General features: G+C 34.4%; 3 protein-coding genes across 5 annotated transcripts in view; 2 read left to right on the top strand and 1 right to left on the bottom strand.

Moving 5' to 3' along the window:
• Nucleotides 1-23,331, top strand: part of LOC120415614 (uncharacterized) — a 349,245-nt gene that overhangs the window by 250,125 nt on the left and 75,789 nt on the right. The window lies entirely within an intron of this gene.
• The window catches only part of LOC120415618 (uncharacterized), a 296,505-nt gene that overhangs the window by 204,165 nt on the left and 69,009 nt on the right, over nt 1-23,331 (top strand). The gene's annotated exons all lie outside the window — the stretch shown is intronic.
• LOC120415616 (uncharacterized) overlaps nt 1-23,331 on the bottom strand; it is an 82,003-nt gene that overhangs the window by 9,466 nt on the left and 49,206 nt on the right. For all 3 annotated transcript variants that reach the window (XM_039577211.2, XM_052706603.1, XM_039577212.2), the window contains exon 3: nt 689-874. In XM_039577211.2, coding sequence (XP_039433145.1) covers nt 689-874 — 186 coding nt within the window. The remainder of the gene's footprint in view (nt 1-688; nt 875-23,331) is intronic.

Genomic DNA, 23,331 nt, shown 5'->3' with positions numbered 1-23,331 from the left:
TTTCCTTCACCATGCACCAGCGGAATCAGCCACAAGCAGTTTTACGAGAAAAGAGTAGACATTAGACTTGTGAAGAAGTTTATATTTACTACTTTTATGTCATATACGATAAAATTGCATTGCATTGTATAAATACTCACCCCATTTTTCAAAGTTGAACCATTTTATAAACAACATCAAACAGATGCCGCCAGCAACTTTTTTTCAATGTGCCTCCAATCGGCATCCATTGTTTTTGACTAATTGTATCCAACATGAAGTTTGTCTTTCGTAAAATCAAGCAATAAATACAAAAAACAGCTTCAATTTCATGCGCACAAAACAATCATAACATTGCACTGATTTGTTTTCGCCATCCGCTTGAGCTGTCATTCCAAAATAAGGTAGCAGTTTAAATTTAAATGCATGTTTGAGTTTACATTTACCAAATTTAACATCAAAAATGCATTTACATGCTTTTCATACTTTCAATTTTGGCCAATGACAACAAAATCGAGATCATTTACATGGGATTTAAACGTTACATTTAATTTCAATTTACATTTACCCTCTTTAAATGCAATACAACGATTTACAACGATTTTCAAATTTACATTATGCATGTTTACATTCAAAACATCAGTTCAGTGTCCTGTAAAATCACACTTTTTTTTCTGTGTAGTTTAAATCAACCCTCCAAATATCTCACCAGGAATCGACTTTCCCAGCTCCAGGTACTCCTGCACCGAGGGGCTCAGAAAGCCGGGCGGAATGACAGGCTGCTCGTCCCCCGCGCTGTCCCCGCTGTCCAGGTTCTGGTTCGGCTCCGGATCGACCTGGGACACGCGCGGTTTGCGGCCGCGCTTTGTCCGCACGTTGCTCTCCTCGCGACCATCTGCAGAAAAAAAAAATGAAGAGAAGAAAAAAGTGTCAAAGGAAATTGATTAACAGAGAAGATGAGGTTAACCCTCCCATGATCCAAGTAACCCTTGCGTAATCGTGGTCGCACAGCGACCACACCGTTCAATCGCCGAAGATCATCGTCGAGGCAACATCGTGATTGCCGTGAGAAATGTCAAATAAACAACAACAAAGTGTCGCCATTTTGGACGACGCGCGCGCGCGTCGTTTAGTGTTTCTGTTTTTGTGTGTCTTCTTCGCGTGATGACACCTGCGTGGCGATAAAATACTGCGGTGAAAGGTGACAGCTCTTTGACAGCTGGCTAAAGCGTGGTGACTGCATCACGCGTTGCAGATGTTTCTTGCTGGTCGTAGGATGTGCTGTTTTGATTCATTATCGTTTGGTTTTTGAGGTTATGTCTATGTTTGGGAATAGTTTTTTTTTGAAGACTGATCAATTCGATGCATGTTGCAACGCGTCATAACCTTCAGGTTTAGAAGATGATCAGCGTTGATTGAATGATCCTTTTTTTCGTAGTCACTGGCAACACTGTTGCTTTTCGGATCTTCACCGTTGACCATGATCAATTCATAGTGATCGCGAAGGACCTTCAAAACCCCAAACAAAGGGCTTGATCAGGTTCGATACAGACTAATTAAAACATTCAACGATGATCAAAGATCAAAAGTTGTTGGCGGCAACGGCATTCGTCCATAAAAGGAGACACTAATCTCAAGGTCTCCCATATGGGAGGTGCGGTGACCTTCGAAACCCTCTGAAGACGATCGCAGCCTCCGCCGATCGCTGAAGATCTAATTAACGACGACGGAAACAAATCTGGAGCAGCGCCGACTTCAACGCGCGCGCGTCAAGAAGAGGACGATCGCGACTAATTGAGCGCTAATTGGGGGTCTATGTGGGTCGTAAATCGGTTTGGGATCTTCTACGGGGCTTAAGAACGCTAACCTCAAAAGTGGTTCAGCTCTTCGAACGAAGACGACGAGCGCTTTTGACGTGGCATTGAAGTTGTGTAGTTGAAGTCTGAGTGAGGGAAGGAAATCGATACTGACAGGCTGCACGGGTAGTTGGGACGACCGCCGGAGGCGGTGCAGTCTCCGAGGGATGATGCATGAAGTCACGATCGCGGCTATGCGATCAGCTGGCGCAAGTTTGTAGCATGACGTGAGCGAGTTGGAGGTCGTAGGTTGTGTTTACTGTGTGAAAAAATCATTATTTAACTTTTTTGGTGTTGCGCGACACTCATGTGTCAAAAAGATGTTGCGCAACAATTTGTTAAAAAAATTCCTAAAAGACCTCTGGAAGGCCAAAAAGAAACATTCGAAAGTCGTCCTGATGTTGCACAACACTCACGCAGCAAAAAGGAGTCGTGCAACATTTTGTGTATCATGACCTCAGTCCTTAACCACTTTCGATTCAAAGGCTAATGAACTCCACAAAACGTGTTGATCGCGCGTATTGGTCATGTCAGAACAACCGTAACTCCACTAATCCACTAATTTGCCCCGTTTTAGTTCGATTAGATCATTGCGTCGCATAAATTTTAACCGCGATCGCGCGACTAAGGTGAACAACAACTACGCAACCGCGTTCAGAACGATCGCCGACGAAGTCGGGAGGTGAATGATTTATAAACACCTCGATCATCGGAGGGGCGCCTACAAGATCCCGCTGAGCTGTGGGTCTTATTGTCATCGGAAACCCTTCTATGATCTTTGCGTCTAGAGATCGACGTACAAGTTCTAGAGCGGTTCAGCGGCGTGAAGGTCGCGCAACCTGTCCAGACTTGGGTCAACCGCTGATCTACAATAACAACTGTTATATAACGTAAATCGCGCACAAGTCCTTTAGACTAGTTCCTGGATATTAACCGCTGCTCAAACGTGACTACTTCACGCACCCCCTCTCAGAAGTCATTTTTGATGGCAACACTTCCGTGCGAGCACATTTTCTACCCTCAAATAGACCATTGTTTTCCACCTCAGGTGTCCAAATTAATGAGTTCTTCGTCAGCTTTGTCGCCACGTTTTTTTTTACGATGCGATCGTTGCAGACTTCCGGGGTCCACACCGGGGCGCGAATTGGGGTTGTAAATTTGAAGACGATGTCACGCGCGCTCGATGACATCTTTAAGATCGTCGTGAAGGGTTGAGATTTTTTTTGGTGGTGAGGATCATATAGCCATAAAGATATATCGCCGACCCGGATCTGATCGCGGGCGATCGTGGGAACTTTTGCGAGAACGTAACCGTTGGAGACGGTGTCGAGTTGTTCTGTATTTGGATATGTGGCGAAGAGATAGCTGAGCGATATAAAATCGTTTAAGGTCAAGGTTGACGCTGAAAATGAGTTGTTTAAATCTTCAAAAGCTCGATGAATATGGGTTTGTATGTAATTTGGACGTAACGCAACAATTGGAAGTTGCACGTGCGTTGCACGTCATAAGTTTTGCCAACGTTGTTAAGCATATACTTAAAAAAAACAAGGTTGACAGGTCGTGCAACAATTTAATGTCACACTTATGTCGTGCAACATACTAGCTTTGGATGATTTGGACTAGATTCTAGAAATTGTGACTTTATATATTAGTTTTAATGTGTTACGTGCTTTACTTTTAATTTTATTTTCTAGATTTTTACTGATCAAAAATTTGTTGCACTTTTTTTTAACATTTAAATTAAATTGTAAACTTACATTAAAATTAAATTTTAAACTTACTGAAACTTTTCGATTTATGTTTTTTTATTCCTTTTGTTGGAAGCAGCACAATAGTTTTTGTAGCATAATCTCACGCAACAATTTTATGTCTTACAATAAGTCGTGTAATACATTTTTATTGAAATTGTAGCACTTGCTTCAGTGCACTTTTTTTTAGTTTATGTAGTTTCTTATTTTGAAAATTTTCAAGAATACGAATATTGACATATTGTTCTACAGTTTATTGTCACACATGTGTCGTGCACTATGTTTTTAATGCATCACTTTTTGCTTTAAAATTTTGTTGTTGTCGCGCAACAATGTGATATCACACATTTTATATAGTTTTTTTTTTGTATTATTTTTTGAAAGGGAATTCTTGATTTTTGTTTTTTTGTTTATAAAATTTCTATAATAATTTCTTTTATGTTGTACAACATAAGATTTTCAAAATGTTGCACCAGCTTTATGTAGCACGATAATTTGGAAGCAGAATCTTGCAACTATTTAATGTCGCAATGCTCTTTGTTATTTTGTATGTTTTGAACATATTTAAACAAAGCAAAACGCTGCGAAATTAGCCTTTTCTTCAAATATTATTCAAAAACTGACTGAAACTTTTTGAGTATAAATTTAAAATTTATTCACGCAGTGATTTAAAAAATCACATTTTGCTGCTTAAAAATTGATGTTCAAAAATAAGTGTTTTAATTTGTTTTTTAAATATTTATTTTGGGTGAATTTTTAAAATGTCTTCTTTTCATAAAAAAATTATCAAGAAATACAAAAAACATCATAGACCAAGTAAAAATTTTGAAAAAAGTGATTATTTGATGAAATATAAAAAATACGAAAAAATTGTTTCATTTTTTAATGTAAAATCAAAAAGTTTTTATAAAAATTTAAATAGATGGCAATTAAAAAATATATTGTAAAATAACATCAACATTTTTGTTGATAACATTTCCTACATTTTGATTTATTGAACTGTGTTGATACGAAAAAAATGGTTTTCTCAGTGTAGCCCAATCACCCCTCGTGTTTTAAATCATTGAATCTAATTGATCTAGGGAACTAATGGTCCTATTTTCAAAAAAAGTCAAATGAAAATTTTGCGTAGTTTTTTGTCTATTCAATAAAAAAATCCAATTTTATGATCAAGAATATCCTTTTGAAATGGTTAAAAAGGACTTTTTTTTTGACATTTTAAAACAAAACGATTTTTTTTTATTAAATAGAGCAGCTTTTCGAAAAGGTCAAAAGAAAATTTTTAGAAATTTTCTTCTTTTTTAAAGAAAAATAATCAAGATTTTGAAATTGTTTTGAAAGACTTAGTTTTGAAATTTAATCATTTCAAAATATTTTCAAATGAAAATTTGGCAAAGTTTTCATCTTTTTTCAATAAAATTTATTTTGAATTTTGTAATCAAGGATAACTTTTTAAAATGGTTTAGAAATATTTTTGACATTTTCAAACATTGGGCTTGATTTAAAAATTTTGAAATCTTTTCAATGAAAATAAATTTGAAATTTTATTATAAGGAATAACCATTTAAAATTGACGTATTTTTAAAATTTTCAAATTTCTGAATTAAAAAAAAGAAATATGTTCCTTTAAAAAGAGCAGAAATGGTCCGATTTTAAAAAAAATATTTTTTTTTATAATAAAGAAAAACCTTTTGAAATTGTTGGATTTTTTTTTATCAAATGTTGGATTATATTTAAACATTTCAAAACATTTTGTTTAATTAAAAAAAGCAGAAATAATCAGATTTTCAAAAAAAGTCAGATTGAAAAAATATTTCGAATTTTGTAATCTAGAATATGTTTTGAAAATGGTTTAAAAATAATATTATTTTTCATTTTCAAGTAATTATTTTTTTATTGAAAAGAGCAGAAATGTTCCGATTTTAAAAAAATAAAAAGTCATATGAAAACTTTGTGTAGTTCTGTATTTTTTTTAATAAAAAAATATTTTGAACTTTATAATCAAGAATAACCTTTTGAAATAGTTTTAAAAGACTTATTTTTGAAATTTTCAAATGTTGAATTTAATTTAAACATTTGAAAATATTTTTTTTTATTGAGAACAGCAGCAATATTTCAATGAAAATTATTTCGAATTTTGTAATCAAGAATAACTTTTTGAAATGGATTAAAAATATTTATTTTTGACATTTTCAAATGTTGGGCTAAATTCAAAAATTTCGAAATCATTTTTATTGAAAAGAGCAGAAATGGTCCGATTTTCCAAAAATAAAGTCAGATGAAATTTTTTCGAAGTTTTCTGCTTTTTTTAAATAAAAAATATTTCGAAATTTTATAATCAAAAGTATTTAAAAGAAAATCGGACCAGATTTTTCAGGTTGTTCAATATTTTTGCATGACCTTTTTTTTTGAAAAAAAATGTTTTTTTAAATTCCCCATTTAAAAATAATCATAACTGTCTCAAAGATTTGTTTGCCCTTTCTGGATTATTTTGAAAGAGATGGCATTTTCTGTCCCCTAAGAAAAATAAAAAAGTCTGTTTTTGGATATCAATTTTTAAGTTAAAATAATGATTTTAAAAATAAGCTAAAAAAATCGGATAGACCAAATCTCAGAGAATTGATTTGTTTTGTTTTTTAGCATTGCAACAATTTGATGTCACTCCTGTGTTGCACAACATGTGATTTTACAATCCTTTGTTATTAAAACCAATGTGGCGTGCAAAATGTTATCCTTGAATTTTATATTTATTGTTGTTGCAGTCCAAAAATGACGCGCAACATAAAAAAAAATGATTATGTTGCATTACATTTGTTGCATTTGTCTTTTTATTGATATTTCAAATGTGGTTCTAAATTAAGCTATTTTTTTGTCTTAATTTTTTTGGTGTAGTACGAAAATGTGATCTTTATTTGTGTCACTCAAGCAAAACATCCAACCCCATCCAAATTCAAAGAAAAGCTCCATTCATACGATTGAATGGTCTACACCCACCGATTAACAACTCCGAGATAGCATAAATTTACGAGGTCCCTCTCTAGCCCTACCCAACCCCCCTACCAGTAGTATTCTAAACACAGCTTAAACCAGTCACCTGGCCAGTTGAGCATAAAAGTTCGTGATCTACCACACTTTCAGAGCGTCAACCATCAAACAGCAAAAGGGTTCACACGGCACAAACAACTACATTGCAGCACAATTGCTTGATATGTTCGGCCCTGCACCTTCTTGGAGTGGTACAGTATATGTACTTGGGCGTGACGTCACGTTACCTTTGGAGCTTGTTGCTGGAGTACTAGATCCGCAAAACCGCAACTACAAAACCAAACCAGGTAACCTTGCACCTTTGATTATGCATTGCCAGCAGCTGAGCTTTGAGGGTTTCAGGTTCGCACATTAAGCGCACCCTCTCTGCCGAAAACCTACACGTGAGAGGGGTCTGATGGTAGGGGAGAGTGTCCAAATTGCTTAAAACATCTTTGCAACGTTAAAACTCAAAGTGTTGCGTTACACTATCCACTGCAACATAATTTGTTGCAGGCTACATTTTTCCATTTAAGTTTGTCGCGTCGTTAAAAAAAATGAAAATTTGTCACAAGCCCTAAAATCAACCACCCTCCCCTAGCAGAACCTCCCCGTTGCGATGGCTCAATCAGCGATCGTCACCCTTTTTCCGCGCGCCCCTAGCGTGAGAGATTAGTTTGATCCGGCTCCGGCTTAAGCATGAAGATTGAATATATTTTTTGCTCGCTAATTAATTGCGCGAGCAACCACAACCCCTTCGTCACATTCGCCAAAAAGGTGTCTTTTCCCAGCTATAAAACGCTATGACCTCCGCTTCTTCAAACACACATTTGAAACCCCACAAGAGAGTGTGCGCGTTTGTTGATTGATGTGGTCATAATCTTCAATCATTTTTTTTTTGCGTCAGTTTTGTGGCGAGATTTAGCCGTTCTAAATCATAAATCTGTGCAGAGAAGAAAAAAAACTTGATTAGAGTGGAAACTTGGAACTGCAGCGCTCTCGACTTTGAGTTGTAATTTTGCATGCCTACTGAGAGATGAGGAGAGCGGGGACGCTAGCTCGTCAAATGTTGGATTGAATGCATCCTGAAGATGGTATTGAAGTAGGCCGAAACGTCAATATTTTTTTGTTTATTTCATAATGCAACATTTTGCACTGCCAGTATGCTCGCTTTTCAAATATTTGATTTAATGAACCCTGAAGATGGTTCTAAAGTACTTCGATACGTCAATGCTGCTTCTCGTGTTGAGTGTCGCGTTACGATCAGGAACGCAAAAAGTCACTTCACAAATGCAATGTTAGATTTTACAACGGAATTGTTGCAGTGTCTGCCTGTGTGGATCAATCGTACCGCGCACTGGACTCACAATCCAGAGGTTGCCGGTTCGAATCCCGGGGCGGACGCAAAAAATTCTAAGTGTAAATATAGGTATTCGGTGCCCTCTCCCCGTGCCCATACCTTCACACTTAGGAGACCCGGGAGGCGGAGTCTTGTCGCAAAAAGAACGATACACGCCTGTGGATCCGTTGACGAAACCGCAAGGTTTAAGAGGGCCACATTATAAGGTGTTACGTCGATTCCGTTTGTTGCAGTGGCTGTCAAATGACTTGGAAAACGTCACGCGACATTTTTGTGCAGTATTTTTTTTTCTTAAAATTGTTAAAAATATGCGCTTAAAACAGTTTTTTTAAAGTTCAATTGAAAAAACTTTTAAAACTTTAAAAATCTATTTTTTAATTTCTTTTTTTCTAAAATAAAATATCAAATTGTTTTTTATTATTATTTTTAAGGTTTCCAAAATTTTTCAATTCAAAATACTTCAAAAACTTCCCAGCTACAAAAATAAAACTTAATAAAATTGATTCTTAATTATTTCGAACATTTCTTTAAATTTTAAACAATTCTAATTAATTTAAAAATTTGAAAATAATCTAAAAATGATCAAAAAATCCCAGAAAAACTAAAGTTTCAAAGAAATTTACAAATTAAAGCAAAAAATAACATTCAAATCTTTTTCAATATTTAAAAAACAATTCAAGATTTCCAAAAAATGTCAATTCAAAATAGATCAAAAATTTATATAATATGAAAATTTCATTCTTCTTCAAAATTAAAAAAACCCAAAATTTATTTTTTTATTTTGATTTTTCTTAAAATAAATGCAAATTGATTTTTCATTATTTTATACATTTCATAAAATTTTGAACAATTCTAAATAATTAAAACATTTTTAATACATCAAAAATTTATCAAAAAATCATTTAAAAAACCAAAAGATTCAAATAAATTTACGAATTGAAACAAAAAAAAAAAATAAAATCTTTTTCAGTAGTAAAAAAATCAAGATTTTCAAAAATTTACAATTCAAAATAATTTAAAAATTTAAAAAAAATAATATGTTTGGAAAATTAAAAAAAAAACCTAAGAAAAAAATAATATGTTTGGAAAATTAAAAAAAAAAACCTAGAAAAAAATGACGAAAAGATTAAAAATATGAAATTTCATTCTTCTTCAAAACAAAAAAAAATACAAGAAATATTATTTCAATTTGATTTTTCAAAAGAAAATTGTAAATCGACGTTTTATTCTATTTCTTTTCTAAAATTTTAAACAATATAAAAATTCAAAATATTAACATAAGATCCAAAAATGTAAAAAATCTAAAAAAAATTTAACGGTGCACAACAACTAAAGATTTTTCACCAAGATTTTTGGTACACACAATTTTGGTGTCTTCAAAACTACGAGAACTATCAGTATAATTTTTGATTCATTCTCTAAAGTACTGTCTACCAAATAATTTACAACAAAGTTGATTTACGAATTATAACAAAAAATTAAATTAAACTCTTTTTCAAATAAAAAAAAAATACAATATTAAAAAAAAAAACTAGTTTTTTTTAATTCCAAAAAAATCAAGTTCAAAACAAATGGTAGACAAATAACGATCGTAATATTTCGATTGAGAAATCTCGATCATGAGTCGAGAAATTACAATCGAAATATTACGATCGAGAGCAATAATCACTAGTTTATTTGCCTAATAAGTTTCTTAAATTATTCTGAAATTTGTGTGTTTGTCGAAATACCAAGATAACTTATTATTAATGCGGCAAAACAACCATAAAAGCAAATGTCACAAAATTGATTTTTTTTTATTTAGGATTTAAAAATGTCACGTGACATTGTAGTGTGACATTTTGAATCACATTCGTTGATTCGGTAAAAAACATACGTTAACTTGTTAAAAAAGTTACAAAATCACTCAGAAATATCTAATAAATTTCTCGTGACAATCACAAAATACTAATTTCACTTTGCAGTGCGAAATTTTTAATCAAACTTAAAAAAATAAAAAATTTTGTTCGTTAAATATTTGATTCGAATGATCTTCAAGAAGGCATGGGAACTGGTCGAAACATCAATTTGTCTTCTATTGAACGTCTCGTGACACTCACGAAATCAAAATCGAAATGATAAATTATGCGTGACGCTCACGAATGGAAAATGTTGGATTAACCATCAAGAAAGCACCAGGACTGGTCGAAACGTCAATTTTGGTGAATGTCGCGTTACAATCACATAATCGAAAGTTCTCCAAAAATTGCAATTGTTGATTGTTGCATGACTTAGATATGTCACGTGACATTATTGTGCGACACTTGAAGACAAAAGGCAAACATCAGATATTGATGGAAATTTTATGAAAAACAAATATTTGATTGAAACTACCTTGAAGATCAAAGACAGCTTGAACGTCAATATAATATTGACTTGACACTTGACATAAATAGTGTGTAATATTGAATTAAACCACAAAAAAAAAACAAAATTGTTTGATTAAAATTACCCTGAAGATGGTACCAAAGTCAGCTGAAACGTAAATTCGAGCATCTGTTGAGTTCACAAAATCAAAATGTCAGATTTTAGTGAAATATTTTAAATCAAAATTTTAAGAATAAGTTGATTTGCTAATAAATTAGAACACTATAAAATATGGTGAAAAATGGGGCAGAAACGTCAATAATATTTCTGAAATCAAAATGTCACAAAGAAGTCAAACTTTGTCACGCAACTGTTGTTTTGTCTAAAAAAGTGTTGTACGACATTGAAGTGCATTTTTTCTTTAAAAAGCTTAAATTTATTGATTTGATAGAAAACTTTTTTTTTAACTCAAAATGCTACAGAGAAATTATTTTTTTTTAACGCAACTGTTGCATGTCTTGCAAAATGTTGCGTGACATTGAAGTGCAAATTTTTTTTCGAAAAAATCTTTGATTCAATCAATTTGATTGAAAACTAGTGCCAATACCTTCAGCTAAGGGATAAATCATTAGAGACTGCCTAAACGCGGTAACGACGACGACGACGACAACGTCGAGACAATCAGAAATCAAAAGAACATTAGTCTCTTTGTCAGAGCGATGGCTAATGGCCTCAAACCAGCCGAGTTCCGAGTGGGGATTAGAAATTCGGTGCACTGCTAGTTGGAACTGAATTTTACGACTGTCCAGTTCACAAATACAGATTTTCATAAATTTACGTCCACATTTTGTATGACCAGCTCGCAAAATGTTGCAATGGAAAATAAAGTATTAGAAAGTTTAGAATTTAGTAAAATTTTAGAATGTTGCACCATGTTTAGAGTGTTGCAACATGTTTAGAATGTGGCAACATGTTAAGAAAGTTGCACCATGTTTAGAATGTTGCATCATGTTTAAAATGTTGCAAAATTTTTGAATGTTGCAACATGTTAAGAATGTTGCAACATGTTTAGAATCTTGTAAAATGTTTAGAATCTTGTAAAATGTTTAGAAATTTGCAACATTTTCAGGAAGTTGCAGCATGTTTAGAATGTTGAAGCATGTTTAAAATGTAGCAACATGTTTAAAATGTTGCATTACCGTTACACTGAAACAAGTTTTGTATGTTTTTTTTGCAATAATTCTACATTTTCAGTGCACAACCCCTGCCAATTCCTCAAGCGCTAATCAACACATTGTAAATCGGATGTCGTCGGTCTTGGCTGGCTATCAGCCCAAAAGCGATAGCTTCATCATTTCCGAGCCGGCCATCTAAACGATTTACGAACACAAAACCGACCATTCAGGAGAATGAGGCGCCTAATCTGATGACGATGGTCCTCACTCACTCGCAATTTCCGCTAATTTTCCCAAAAACGCTCTCGACTTGACACAACAACAACAACACTTTTTCCAGTCCGGTGGTGTCTTGTCCGAAGAAATTTTCGACCGACAAGCAGTGTGCATTTTCACACATCCTCGCTCACAACCAGAGAGAATGATGAATGATGAACCGTCGCCGTCGTTGACCATCACAGCACAGCCTAAATTCATGGGGGCTACTGATGTGATGTGTCCAGCCTTCCAGGGGTATTTACAACGAATAAAAACGACTTCATTCGGCCGACGGCAGCGACGACGACTGATGGCAGCTGCTGTTTTGGCCGCATACATGCAGGCGTCCCACCCCTGAATGTATGCAACCAACGGGCTCGACGACGATCCCTTCTTTCTGCCCAACAGGGCGAGAAAAATCGTTTTGTGTAATGTTTAATAAATCTTGCTCCGGGCAGCACGAAACGACACTGGCGTGAAGGCTCCATCTGTTGGATTTTGCACGACGCTTAGGACCTTATTTGTTGTTGCTGCATAATTGCAGGCGTAAAGCGTTTTATGAGCGCCATCTTCTAGCGGGCGCCTGGGAACGATAGGGGATTTTCGATTTTTGTGATTTTCTTTTGCAAATTTAGTCTTTTTGATGAAATTATTTTAAAACTATCAAGAAAAATTGTCGGAAACCTATTCATAAAAGAACCACTTAGAGTGAAATCGTCAAATCTGAATTACAGTTCGACAGCTACTGGAAACGCTTCAAAATGTGCCAAATATTTAGAACTCAAGCTAGCGGAAACCGTTTTGACAAAACTTGAAATAATTTTCCAATTTCCGTAAAGGGGGTTTGTTGGGGTGAAGCAGGCCAACTCAGAAAGAGTATAGTAATCAGACGTGGAAATGTTTTGCCTCGTAAATAATTCCTCACAATGAAGTTGATTTTTTGTCAAGATTGACTTGTTTTTGGCAGAGATGGAAATAATTTCCATCCTGAGGGAAGTTGATTTTTATGAAAATTAACTCGAATTTTACAGAGATTCGCTTCGTTTGATACCCATATTGCATATTTTGAAAATTTGAGTATTTTCGAAAAAATAAGGCATTTTGTAAAAATTTTAGTATTTGAAAAAACTCTAATAAATTGTAAAATGCAAATTTTCAAAATTTGAATATTTTTTTAAAAATACTCAATTCTGTAAAAAAAATATCGTATTTTCAAAAAAACTCAGATAAATTTGAAAAACATACGAAATTTCAACTCGTTTGAATTCGCAAATTTAGTAACTTTGAGTTTTTTCGATAAAGTACGGTAATTTGTGAAAATTTTAGTATTTTCTAAAACAAAACTCTGATAAATTGAAAAAGCAAACGAAATTTCAATTCGTTTGATATCCATATTGCAGATTATGAAAATTTGAGTATTTTCGAAAAAACGGTAATTTGTGAAAATTTTAGTATTTTACAAAAACACTTTATAAAGTGAAAAAAAACATACAAAATTTCGCATCGTGTGATACCCATATTGCAAATTTGAATTTTTTTAGTATTTTCAAAAAAATACAGTATTTTGTAAACAATTTTGAGTAAATATCTACACTTTGAAACTTCCTATATTTTAATCAAATATATTCTCAGTAAAGGCATTGAAAATTTAACATGACATGGTTGAATTAGTCGATTTTAAAAATGAGTTATCGTCCATAATCGGCGATAAGATTAGAATTATCGAAATAATGATAGATTATCGTTATCGTCCTGACGATAAATCGATAAAAATTATCGTTATCGTCAGACGATAATATTATCGACGATAATTTTATCGATAATCAACCATGGTGTTCACGATTAATTAAATTTTATCAGTGATTTTTTCTCCTCACTCTTAAAGTTGATGTTCATCACGATTGACTAGATTTTTGCAGAGGTGGAAATAATTTCCATCGCGAGGGCTTTTTTGCCCTCACAATGAAAGGTGATGTTCATCACGATTGACTTGATATTTTCAGAGATGTTAATGATTTCCATTGCGAGGGAATTTACTTCCCTCGAGAGAAAGTCTGAAATTAAGAGTAGAATTTTCATGGCGAGGATGAATGTGGTGATTTTTCAGAGATGGAAATAGTAACCATCGTGAAGGCTTGTTTTCCTCACACTGAGGTTGCTCTTCCTCACGATTGACTAATTTTTTGCAGTGATGGAAATGATTTCCATCGGTTTTGGTGAGGTATCACAACGAAAATGATGTTCATCGCGATTTAATTGATATTTTCAGCGATGGAAAATATTTCCATCGCGAGAGAATTCACTTCCATCGCGAGGAAATTCACTTGCCTCGTGAGGAAATTTGAAATTTTAAGTAAATTTTCAACGTTTCTCATCCCATTTCACCCCAAACCTCCCCCCTGCAAAGAGTGCTCACTTCCGGCTTTCAGCCCAAGTGTTCATCATCATAAATTCGTTTTGATAATGCAACATTTGGAGGGGGTGGAATGAGTGGACATCGATGGTGTGTGACGGTTGGTTTGTGATGCTGCAAAATTATGGTCCCCCTCCCCTTCCAAATTCCAATTTTGTGTGTGTGCGTGTCTGGTTTTTCGGGAATTAGGTTTTGTTTTTCTCCAGGATCCGGATTTCCATCCATTAGAATTGACCACACTTGTGAGCTCGGTGAAATGTGTCGAAATTTGGCACTTTTCTCCTGGTGCTCAGAATTTTGTCGATTTTGTGGGCGGTTGTGCATTTTTGGGAGAATGCTAATGATGATTTCATTTTCCGAAAGAGGGCCACTCCCTGGAGAAGAGTTTGAAAATGCTGAGGTAGAGGGAAAAAAAGCCAGATCACCTTCACGCACGTTTGCGTATGCACAAAACGATAGCTTAAACGTCGGGTTTGCCCTTCAGGTCGACGACGACTAACGACTTCGAGCAGGAATTAAATTACGCGTTTGCCAGGGTAAGACAATCCGATGTGGAGCAGAGTTGGCGTAATCGTGATTACTGGTGAAGAGGAGGGGGAGCTATTTTGGACTCAACTAAAAGTTTAAATTTGGATTTTGAAAAAAAAAATTCAAGCTGCATAATGATTTTATACAATGTTGCATCATGGGAAGACTTTGTAGCATAGGTAGATTATTGCAACAGGTAAAAGAATAAACTTGTTGGCAAAAGCAATATTTAGTTTGACAGAAAATTCTCCAAATAATTTAATGTAAATAAAAAATAAAATAAGAATAATACAAAATGGGAAAAATGTTGAGAAATTTTGGTTTATTTTTCGGTGGAAGGTTTTGGGTTAAAAAGTGTCGTGCACACTTCTTTGGTATTCATCACATACCTCAAAATTATTCCTAATTTTTTGTTATTTAGAAATTCGAAGAAAAAAATATTGGGATTATATTTTAAAAATGTTGCGCAACACTTCTTTTTCATAACTGTCACGTTGCAGTAAAGGATCTAAGATTTTAAATGAATTGGAATTTTGAAAAATCAGCCTCAAAAAGTCCTCAAAGCAAAAGCAATATTTAGTTTTACAGAAAATTCTTCAAATAATTTAATGTAAATAAAAAATAAAATAAGAACAATACAAAATGTGAAGAATGTTGCAACATGGTAAAAGTGTTGCAACGAAGGTAGAATGTTGCAAGGTAGGCAGAATCTTTAAAAATTGTTCAAAAATATGCTTGTTTTGAAGATAGTTTTTTTAAAGTTATCAATCCTTTAAAAAAAACTGACAAAAATGCATTTATTATACTTTGAGACGAACATAGCTGCACTTCCCCTCCAAAGATTACAGAATCCAGTAGACCTGGTAGGAGGCCACCGACCGGCTGTGTGCTACACCGCAAAGGTGGGCAAAGTTCTAGATCAACCGGTTGGAATGTCGCTGACCGAGTGATGCATACAATTCAGGTGTTGCTCTTGTGTGTTATCTTATCAGGTTAAAAAAGGTAGAAAAATTGCAGTCAGAAATGGAATCGAAAATTGTTGCTGGCGTCTTTATACAAACCTTAAAATAATTAAAATAATGACAATTGACATACATTTTTGCTCTGCAACATTTTATGTTGCATGAACATGACGCGCGACTTGAATTAACAAAAGATTCCTTTATATTTTTGTAAAATTTACGTCGCAAACGAAATTTACGTCGCAAACGAATCGGAAATTGTTGCAGGAGAAAATTTGCTAAAAGAACTAAAATTCTTAGGTTGACATTTAAATCAGCTTTGCAAAATTTTATGTTGCAAGATTTAAACAAAAAAAATCAATCTTTTTTTTAATTTCAATCGGAAACGAGCCAGAAATTATTGCTGGTATCTTTAAAAGGTGCTGAAAAAATTAAAGTAATGACGGTTAACATTTATTTTAACTCTGCAACATTTTATGTTGCATGAGCATGTTGCACGATATAAAAAACAAAAGATTCAATCAAATTTTTAAAGAAAATTGCAATCGGAATTTTTTGCTGGAATCTTGAAAAAGTGCTTAAAATTATTAAAATAATGACAATTGACATACATTTTTGCTCTGCAACATTTTATGTTGCATGATCATGTTACACGACTTGAATTAACAAAAGATTCCTTTATATTTTTGGAAAATTTCCGTTGGAAACGAATCGAAAATTGCTGCAGGAGAAAATTTGCTAAAAGAATTAAAATTCATTTCACATTTAAGTCAGCTTTGCAAAATTGTATGTTGCAAGATTTCAACAAAAAAAAATCAGAAATTATTGCTGGTATCTTAAAAATGTGCTGAAAAAATCAAAGTAATGACGGTAAACATTTATTTTAACTCTGCAAAATTTTATGTTGCATGATCATGTTGTGCCAACAAACAGCGAAAACGAATAGGAAATTGTTGCTGGAATCATGAAAAAGTGCTCAAAATAATTCATAATTACACCTAACATTTATTATTGCTTTGCAACATTTTATGTTGCGTGTTCATGTTGCGCGATTTAAAAATTAGATTCAATCCAATTTTGAAAAATTGCAGTCGGAAATTGTTGCTGGAATCATGAAAAAGAGATTAAAAAAATAAATTTCAAAAATGTCGTGTGACATCTGTTTTTACTTTGCAACATTTTTATGTTGCATGGTCAGTTTGCACGACTTGAAGGCTACACATTATGTTGCATTACAATGTTACCTAATTTCATCATTTTTTGTGTTAAATCAATCGTGTTAATTTTTGTTCCAATCGGATTTTTTTGCTAGAATCCTTACAAAAATGGTTTTAAATCAAAGTAATCACATGTGAAATCTGGTTTGGATTGCAACAAATTCGAGTTGTACAAACGTGTACTACAACTCAAATTTTATTTTTTTATCAAACTTTTTTCGTCAAACTTGCCAAATACAGAAAACACGTCATTTGAAGCCAAATGTTGTCGCATTACAAATGTTTTGCCTTGCAACACATTATGTTGCATGATCATATTAAATGTTTTAATAAAATGTGTTAAATGATTGGAATCATAAATAGTTTTAAAAAAATAAAAAATAATCCACAAAAAAACTATATCTCTTCTCTCTTTGCAATATCGCATACATGTAGTGTTTAAAATTAATGAGCATGTTAGATTAATTGAAATTAAATGAAAAACGCTACAAAAACTTTTTTTCAGGAATCAGCGTCGCCATTCCACTGCATTGAATAATTGTTTTGTAATCAGCCTAGTTTTTCCTATCACTTCCGGTAACAAATCACCATTTGCGACAATTTGCAGCCGCACAGGAAGCTTACACAGGTGCTGGCTACTACTGCATTGAATTATGCGTGACATTTGCGCCCACGCAACAACACAAAAAAAGCAGGAAGTGCTAACAAATCTATTTTTTCACTTTCCACAACACAAAAAAAAAATCCTCCGCATCGACACAAAACATTCGCGCGCCCATTAGTCCCATACAACGGCGAGGACTCTAATTCATCGGAATGAGCATGTCCTAGTTTTTTTTTTGCTGGTTAGAAATCCCGAACAGGACATGCGACACGACAGGAGTCACTAATGTAGTCAACAAACTCTCTTCCTCCCGGGTTCATCCAGGTGACACACGACCCGGGAAGTTCGTAAATCAATTCAAAATGTGCATACATTACACATTTGTCAAACACATCGAATTCTATTCCGACCCGTGTCGCAGCGATGCACAGTGTGTTGCGTTGCTTGCGATTATGTGGGGAAAAGGTTTGGAATTTGACAGTGTTGAAATTTTGATGCATTTTAATCAAATTTTGATTTTTTAGGATTTATGCAACAGTTTTGCTTGTTGTTGCAACATTTTTCGCTTAAAAGTTGTCGCGTGACATAATTTATTTTGTGACATAAAACATAACGATTTTGTCGCGCAACATCTTTGTGACATTTTTCTGTCACAAAACCTGTGACAGAAAATTATCACAAATATGTTGCGCGACACAAGCAACTTATGATGATTCAACATTTTCTGTCACGAAGATGTTGCGTTAACTTATCAATTTGTGATGTTTATTTTTTAAACTTTTATGACTGGTAGGTTGATTTGTCAGAAAAACTTTTTTCTGCACTCCAGCCTCCAACAAGCCATTCGTCGTCATCATTGGCGGCCCGGAAACATAAAATAATTACTGCCATGTATTTTTGAGCTAGAACAGTATGCGCAACATTTTTTTTCTCTCTCATCCTAACCATGCCGCTACTCTAACCCGTCGAAATGCATTTTGGAGCAAGCGTCCGCACACAACGGCCTCCCCGGCTACATCCCGATAATTAAAATATATTCAAATGGTCCACTTCGCAGCTGCAGCAGTATTGACGGCCACTCGAAATGGATGCAAAAGTGCATTTCTGTGGCGACAAATTTGGCGCGACCCCTCTTGGTTATGTTCGGGAAAGTGCACTTTGAGCCGGGCTTAAATCAAACTATGACAGTTTGAGGTTTGTTGGAGGGTTTGAGAAATTTTGTTTTATTTTTCAGAGGAAAGTGTTGGGTTAAAAAAATGTCAAGCAACATCTCTTTTTGATATTCATCTCAGAGCAATGAGACCTCAAAATTATTCCTCATTTTTTGTTATTTGAAGAAAAAAACTGTATTGGGGTTTCATTTACAAAATGTTGCGCAACACTTCTTTTGCTCAAATGGAAAATCAGCCTCAAAAAGTCCCCAGAGAAAAAGGCTGACAAAATCATTTTCCGTTAAATTTATGAGAATAATTGCTTGGCTTGAGGTTTATTTCAGATTTTTTGGTTATTTTTTCCGGATTATACACGCTACAAGCCCAAAAATGTTGCGCAACACTTCTATTTAATATCTTCCAGCAGAACTTTTTTTGTATAATTTAAAAGTGGATTGATTTTTGCTTTTTGTTGCAGCTTCTAGCAAATTTATTTTTTCTTTTTTTTTTATTAATATGTTGCACAATTCTAGAGTATTTTTTAAGGATCAATAAACAAATGAAACATATTTTATAGAACCCTAAAATTGTTCTTGAATTTTGTAACAATAATTTGATATTTTTATTTTTATTAGCTAAAACGCTCTTGTTGCACTACATTATTTAAAAATGTTGCGCTACTCTCTTTTCTCGAATGAGCCTGATTTTTTCAATTACTAGAATGTTGCACTAAATTATGCATTAATATTGCGCAACCTTCCTTTTTCTTATTTTTAAGCAGATTTTGTTTTTTTTTAATTTTGGACGAATTTCTGGCAAATATTTATAAGATTGTTTCTTTTTGTATTAAAGCCATGTTGCTCAATTCTGTTGTTACATAAGAACCTAAAATGTATTCTTTTTTTTTTGTGAAAAATTGAATGTTTTTTTTTTTTATATTTGTTGGGCTAAATACTGTTGCCGGAATACATTATTTGAGAATGTGGCTCAACTCGAATGCCTGATTTTTGTTTTTTTAAATTTTATTGTTGAAAACGGATGTTGTACTACACTTTTCAATCATGTTGCGCAACACTTCTTTTCATATCTCTTTGAAAACTTTTTTTTTGTAACAACAGTATGTTGCACAATGCTGTTGTAAAATTTAAAAATTATTACAGTGGACTCTCTGACTGTCGATCTTCTCGATATCAATATTGCTCCAGATGTCAATAAAATTTTCAGTCCCTTCAAGAAGATTGCTTTGATTTTACGTTCTATAATTTGATAACTCCCTCTCTCGATGGTCCCTTCAATATCGACAACGAGAGAGTCCACTGTATTTTTGTCGCACTACATTTATAAGAATGTTGCACTCCTTCGTTTCTGAAATGCATGATTTTTATTTTTAATTCATCAATAAAATATTATTGTTGCACTAAATTGACAAAAAAAATGTTGTGCAACGCTTCTATTTGACATCATTTTACAACACTGGAACCCAAAAATTATTCTTAAAAAATGTGCTAAAAACTAATTATTTTTTAAATACTCTTCGTTTGTAAAATTGGAGAAATATTTTGATTTTTAAACTTGTTGTTAAATAATAATTCATGATATGTATTTTAAACTATATATTTTAATAAATTCCTATTTTGCAACATTTTTGGAGCACCAACTTCAAAAATATTCCACACAAAATCTGCCAAAATAAGTACTTATATTAAAAAATTATATAACTAATCAATCTTTTAAAATTCACATAACCTAGTTTTGCAGTGCGACGTAAAATGTATACAAAAAGTTGCGCAGCATTTTTAAATATGTAGTGCAACAACTTAAAAATAGTAATTAATATTATATTTTTATAATCATCATTTTATTTAGCAGGTATTTTCAAAATATTGAAACTATGTTGCACATCAATGTCCTCAAAGATTTTTTTAAATTATTGAACCATATTTTGTTGCTTCCGAAAAACTTGTGCAACATTGTTCAACAAATTTTGATGTCTCTAAAAACAGAACAAGACAAATGTTCGTGACATCAAAAATGTACTGAAGGTCAACAAAAGCTTTAAATTTTTTTATTATTCCGTGACACAAAAGTTTTGTCAAACAACTTTTTTTCATTGGTCACTTCCTCAACCCAGCGTACAAAGATCCTCAATTTCAACGACTCGTGCTCTACTTAATGACCATCTTCAGGAAGAGATAGAGACCTCAAGTCACGCGACTCGCCGTGACTCATTGTCGGTCTGATTTTCGTCTACCGCACATGTAGGTATGTGGGACGACGTTCTTGATATTTTTTTTTCGCGAGTAACGCGATTCGTCTAACAATAAGGTCTTGTGATGTGATCGCAAAGATCAGGGTCAAGTCGGCAGTGATGCTGCCGGAACGTTACCTATTTGTTTCGCTACTTGACGTGGCACGACATGGTTTGCACGGCGAGCATCCACCTAGAAGGGATTTGATTTGTTTTACTTAATTTCTTGAAAAGTTGCTCAGCAATGTTGCGCAAATGCAACAACACGATGGTGTTGATACATTTTTAAGTTATGTTGCGTGACAAGAATAGAACATTCATTATGAATCAAATATGTTGCGTGATAAATTTGTATGTTGCGCGACAAATTTGTATGTTGCGCAACACATTTTTATGTTGCACGACCCCAAAAATCACATTCAACGCTATTCTTTGCTAAGAAAAGTAAAAATTAAGAACATAAGCATACATTCTACATGAGGCACGACCAACCCTTGAGGGCTCAACAAACCTCAGCGTCTCAGGAAGATTGAAATGGAGCACAACCGTCCTCTCGAGTGTACAACCATAATTACAGATTAATTATTTTATTACACGGTTTCAAACAAAAAGGCCGTTATTACTAAATTATGCTCGTGCTCGGTGGTCGTCAGCTGCTCCACTTCCAGACTAAACGACCGCAGAGCCTCGCGTTGAGGTTTTTATGGAACCTCTTTGAAATGGCACAACTGGACTGCAGTTTGAAGTTTAGGACTAATCGTTACGTTGGTCGTCGGCGATGCTAATTTTGCTGGCTCCTCCGCTCAGCTCGTATTAGTTCGTCTAACCTTTGGCGGTTGATTGGTTGCGCGGTTTGGGCGCGCGCGGGAGATCTCTCGGTGATTGAGCTGAGGTTATGCGCGGAAATGTCACGTAACGTTAGACATGTTCTTTGGAGGGTGCAACTCCTGGTGGAACTTTTCTTGAAGATTAATCATATCTATTTTCACTGAGAAATCGTTAAAATCGAGAAACTTTACATATTTGGGGGTCCTTCCTAATTCCCTTGTTCCTTTTCCAATCCAGTATAGCTTTGAGGTAGCCCAGTTGACTTTTAAGCTGAAGGTCCCGAGTTCGAGCCCAGCAGTAACCAAAGTTTTTTTTTTGTTATTTGAATTCCACATTATTTCGAACAACCCTAGACTATTTTGCATCTCCTACCGGAATTTTCATCAAAGATAAATAGTCACAAAAGCGTCTTAAAAATATCTTCCGATTAAACTGTATCATTAATCACGGCAGCGCAGCTGTCACCGTTGAAGACTCGAAATCCGGTTAAAGATGGACGTTGATCCACCTGACCGTTGCGGTGGTCGAAAACAGGTTCAACCGACGGTGAATCCTTCACAGATTGATTGTTTTTCTCAATCTTTCCGTCACGACTTGATATTGTCGCTGACAGGGATGTTAAACGCAGTGTGGCGTTGACGGCATCACGGTAATTGCGTTAAATTGGATTCCGGTGGATTGGGTAGGAAATGCGTTTTGGCACGTTTGCAAATTTTTCGCTACATCGCAAAAAAATCGCACGATGTGAAATGATATTGATCTAGTCTGACGTCAATATTTTTCACGCCATGACAGTGCGACATCCATGCGACACGATAATTTTTTGTATTTGGCATGTTTTCCAAAAATCTTCAATCCAACCATACTGACGTCACGTTACCTTAGCCCTTAAAAATTTGTCGCGTTACGTGACATTAATTTGATGCAGTCCATCGTCAAAATGTTGCACGTCTATGCTCAGCGTCATTTATGTGACTCGATGATATCAATAATTTCGCTTCATTAGAAAAGTCGTCACGTGCCCTCAGACCTTAAAAAATGTCGTGTCACGTGAAAAAAAACTTGACCTAAAGTCTGACGGCAACATGTCGCACGTTATTGCAGTGTGACACCCTTGCGACACGATAAATTTAGATTAAAGCATGGTTTTCAAACGTCTTCACTGTAGCCACACTGACGTCACGTGACATTAGCCCTTAAAACATTGTCGAATAATGTGACATTAATTTGACGCAGTCTCACGTCAAATTGTAGTAGTTTTGCTCTGCGACATTTATGTGGCACGCTGATTTAAAAAAAAAACTTCGCTTTATAAGAAAAGGCGTCACGTGACCTTAGCCCTTAAAAAATGTCGCGTGACGTGAAATGAACTTGACCTAGTTTGACGTCAATATGTTGCAAGTCATTGCAGTGTGACATCTATGCAACACGATAAATTTTGTAGGTGGCATGGTTTTCAAAAATTTTCACTATAGTCCCACTTACGTCGCGTGACCTCAGACCTTAACAAAATGTCAAATCAATTTGAGTCTAATGTCAAAATGTTGCACGTCATTGCTCTGCGACATTTGTGCGACACGCAAATATAACTATCTTCGCTTCATTAGAAAAAGGCGTCACGTGACCCGAGCCCT

This window comes from Culex pipiens, chromosome 1, assembly GCF_016801865.2.
Source record: "Culex pipiens pallens isolate TS chromosome 1, TS_CPP_V2, whole genome shotgun sequence".
In the NCBI taxonomy this organism is placed as follows: domain Eukaryota; kingdom Metazoa; phylum Arthropoda; class Insecta; order Diptera; family Culicidae; genus Culex; species Culex pipiens.
The sequence above is the reverse complement of the archived record's forward strand: the minus strand, read 5'-3'. Positions and strand labels throughout refer to the sequence as shown.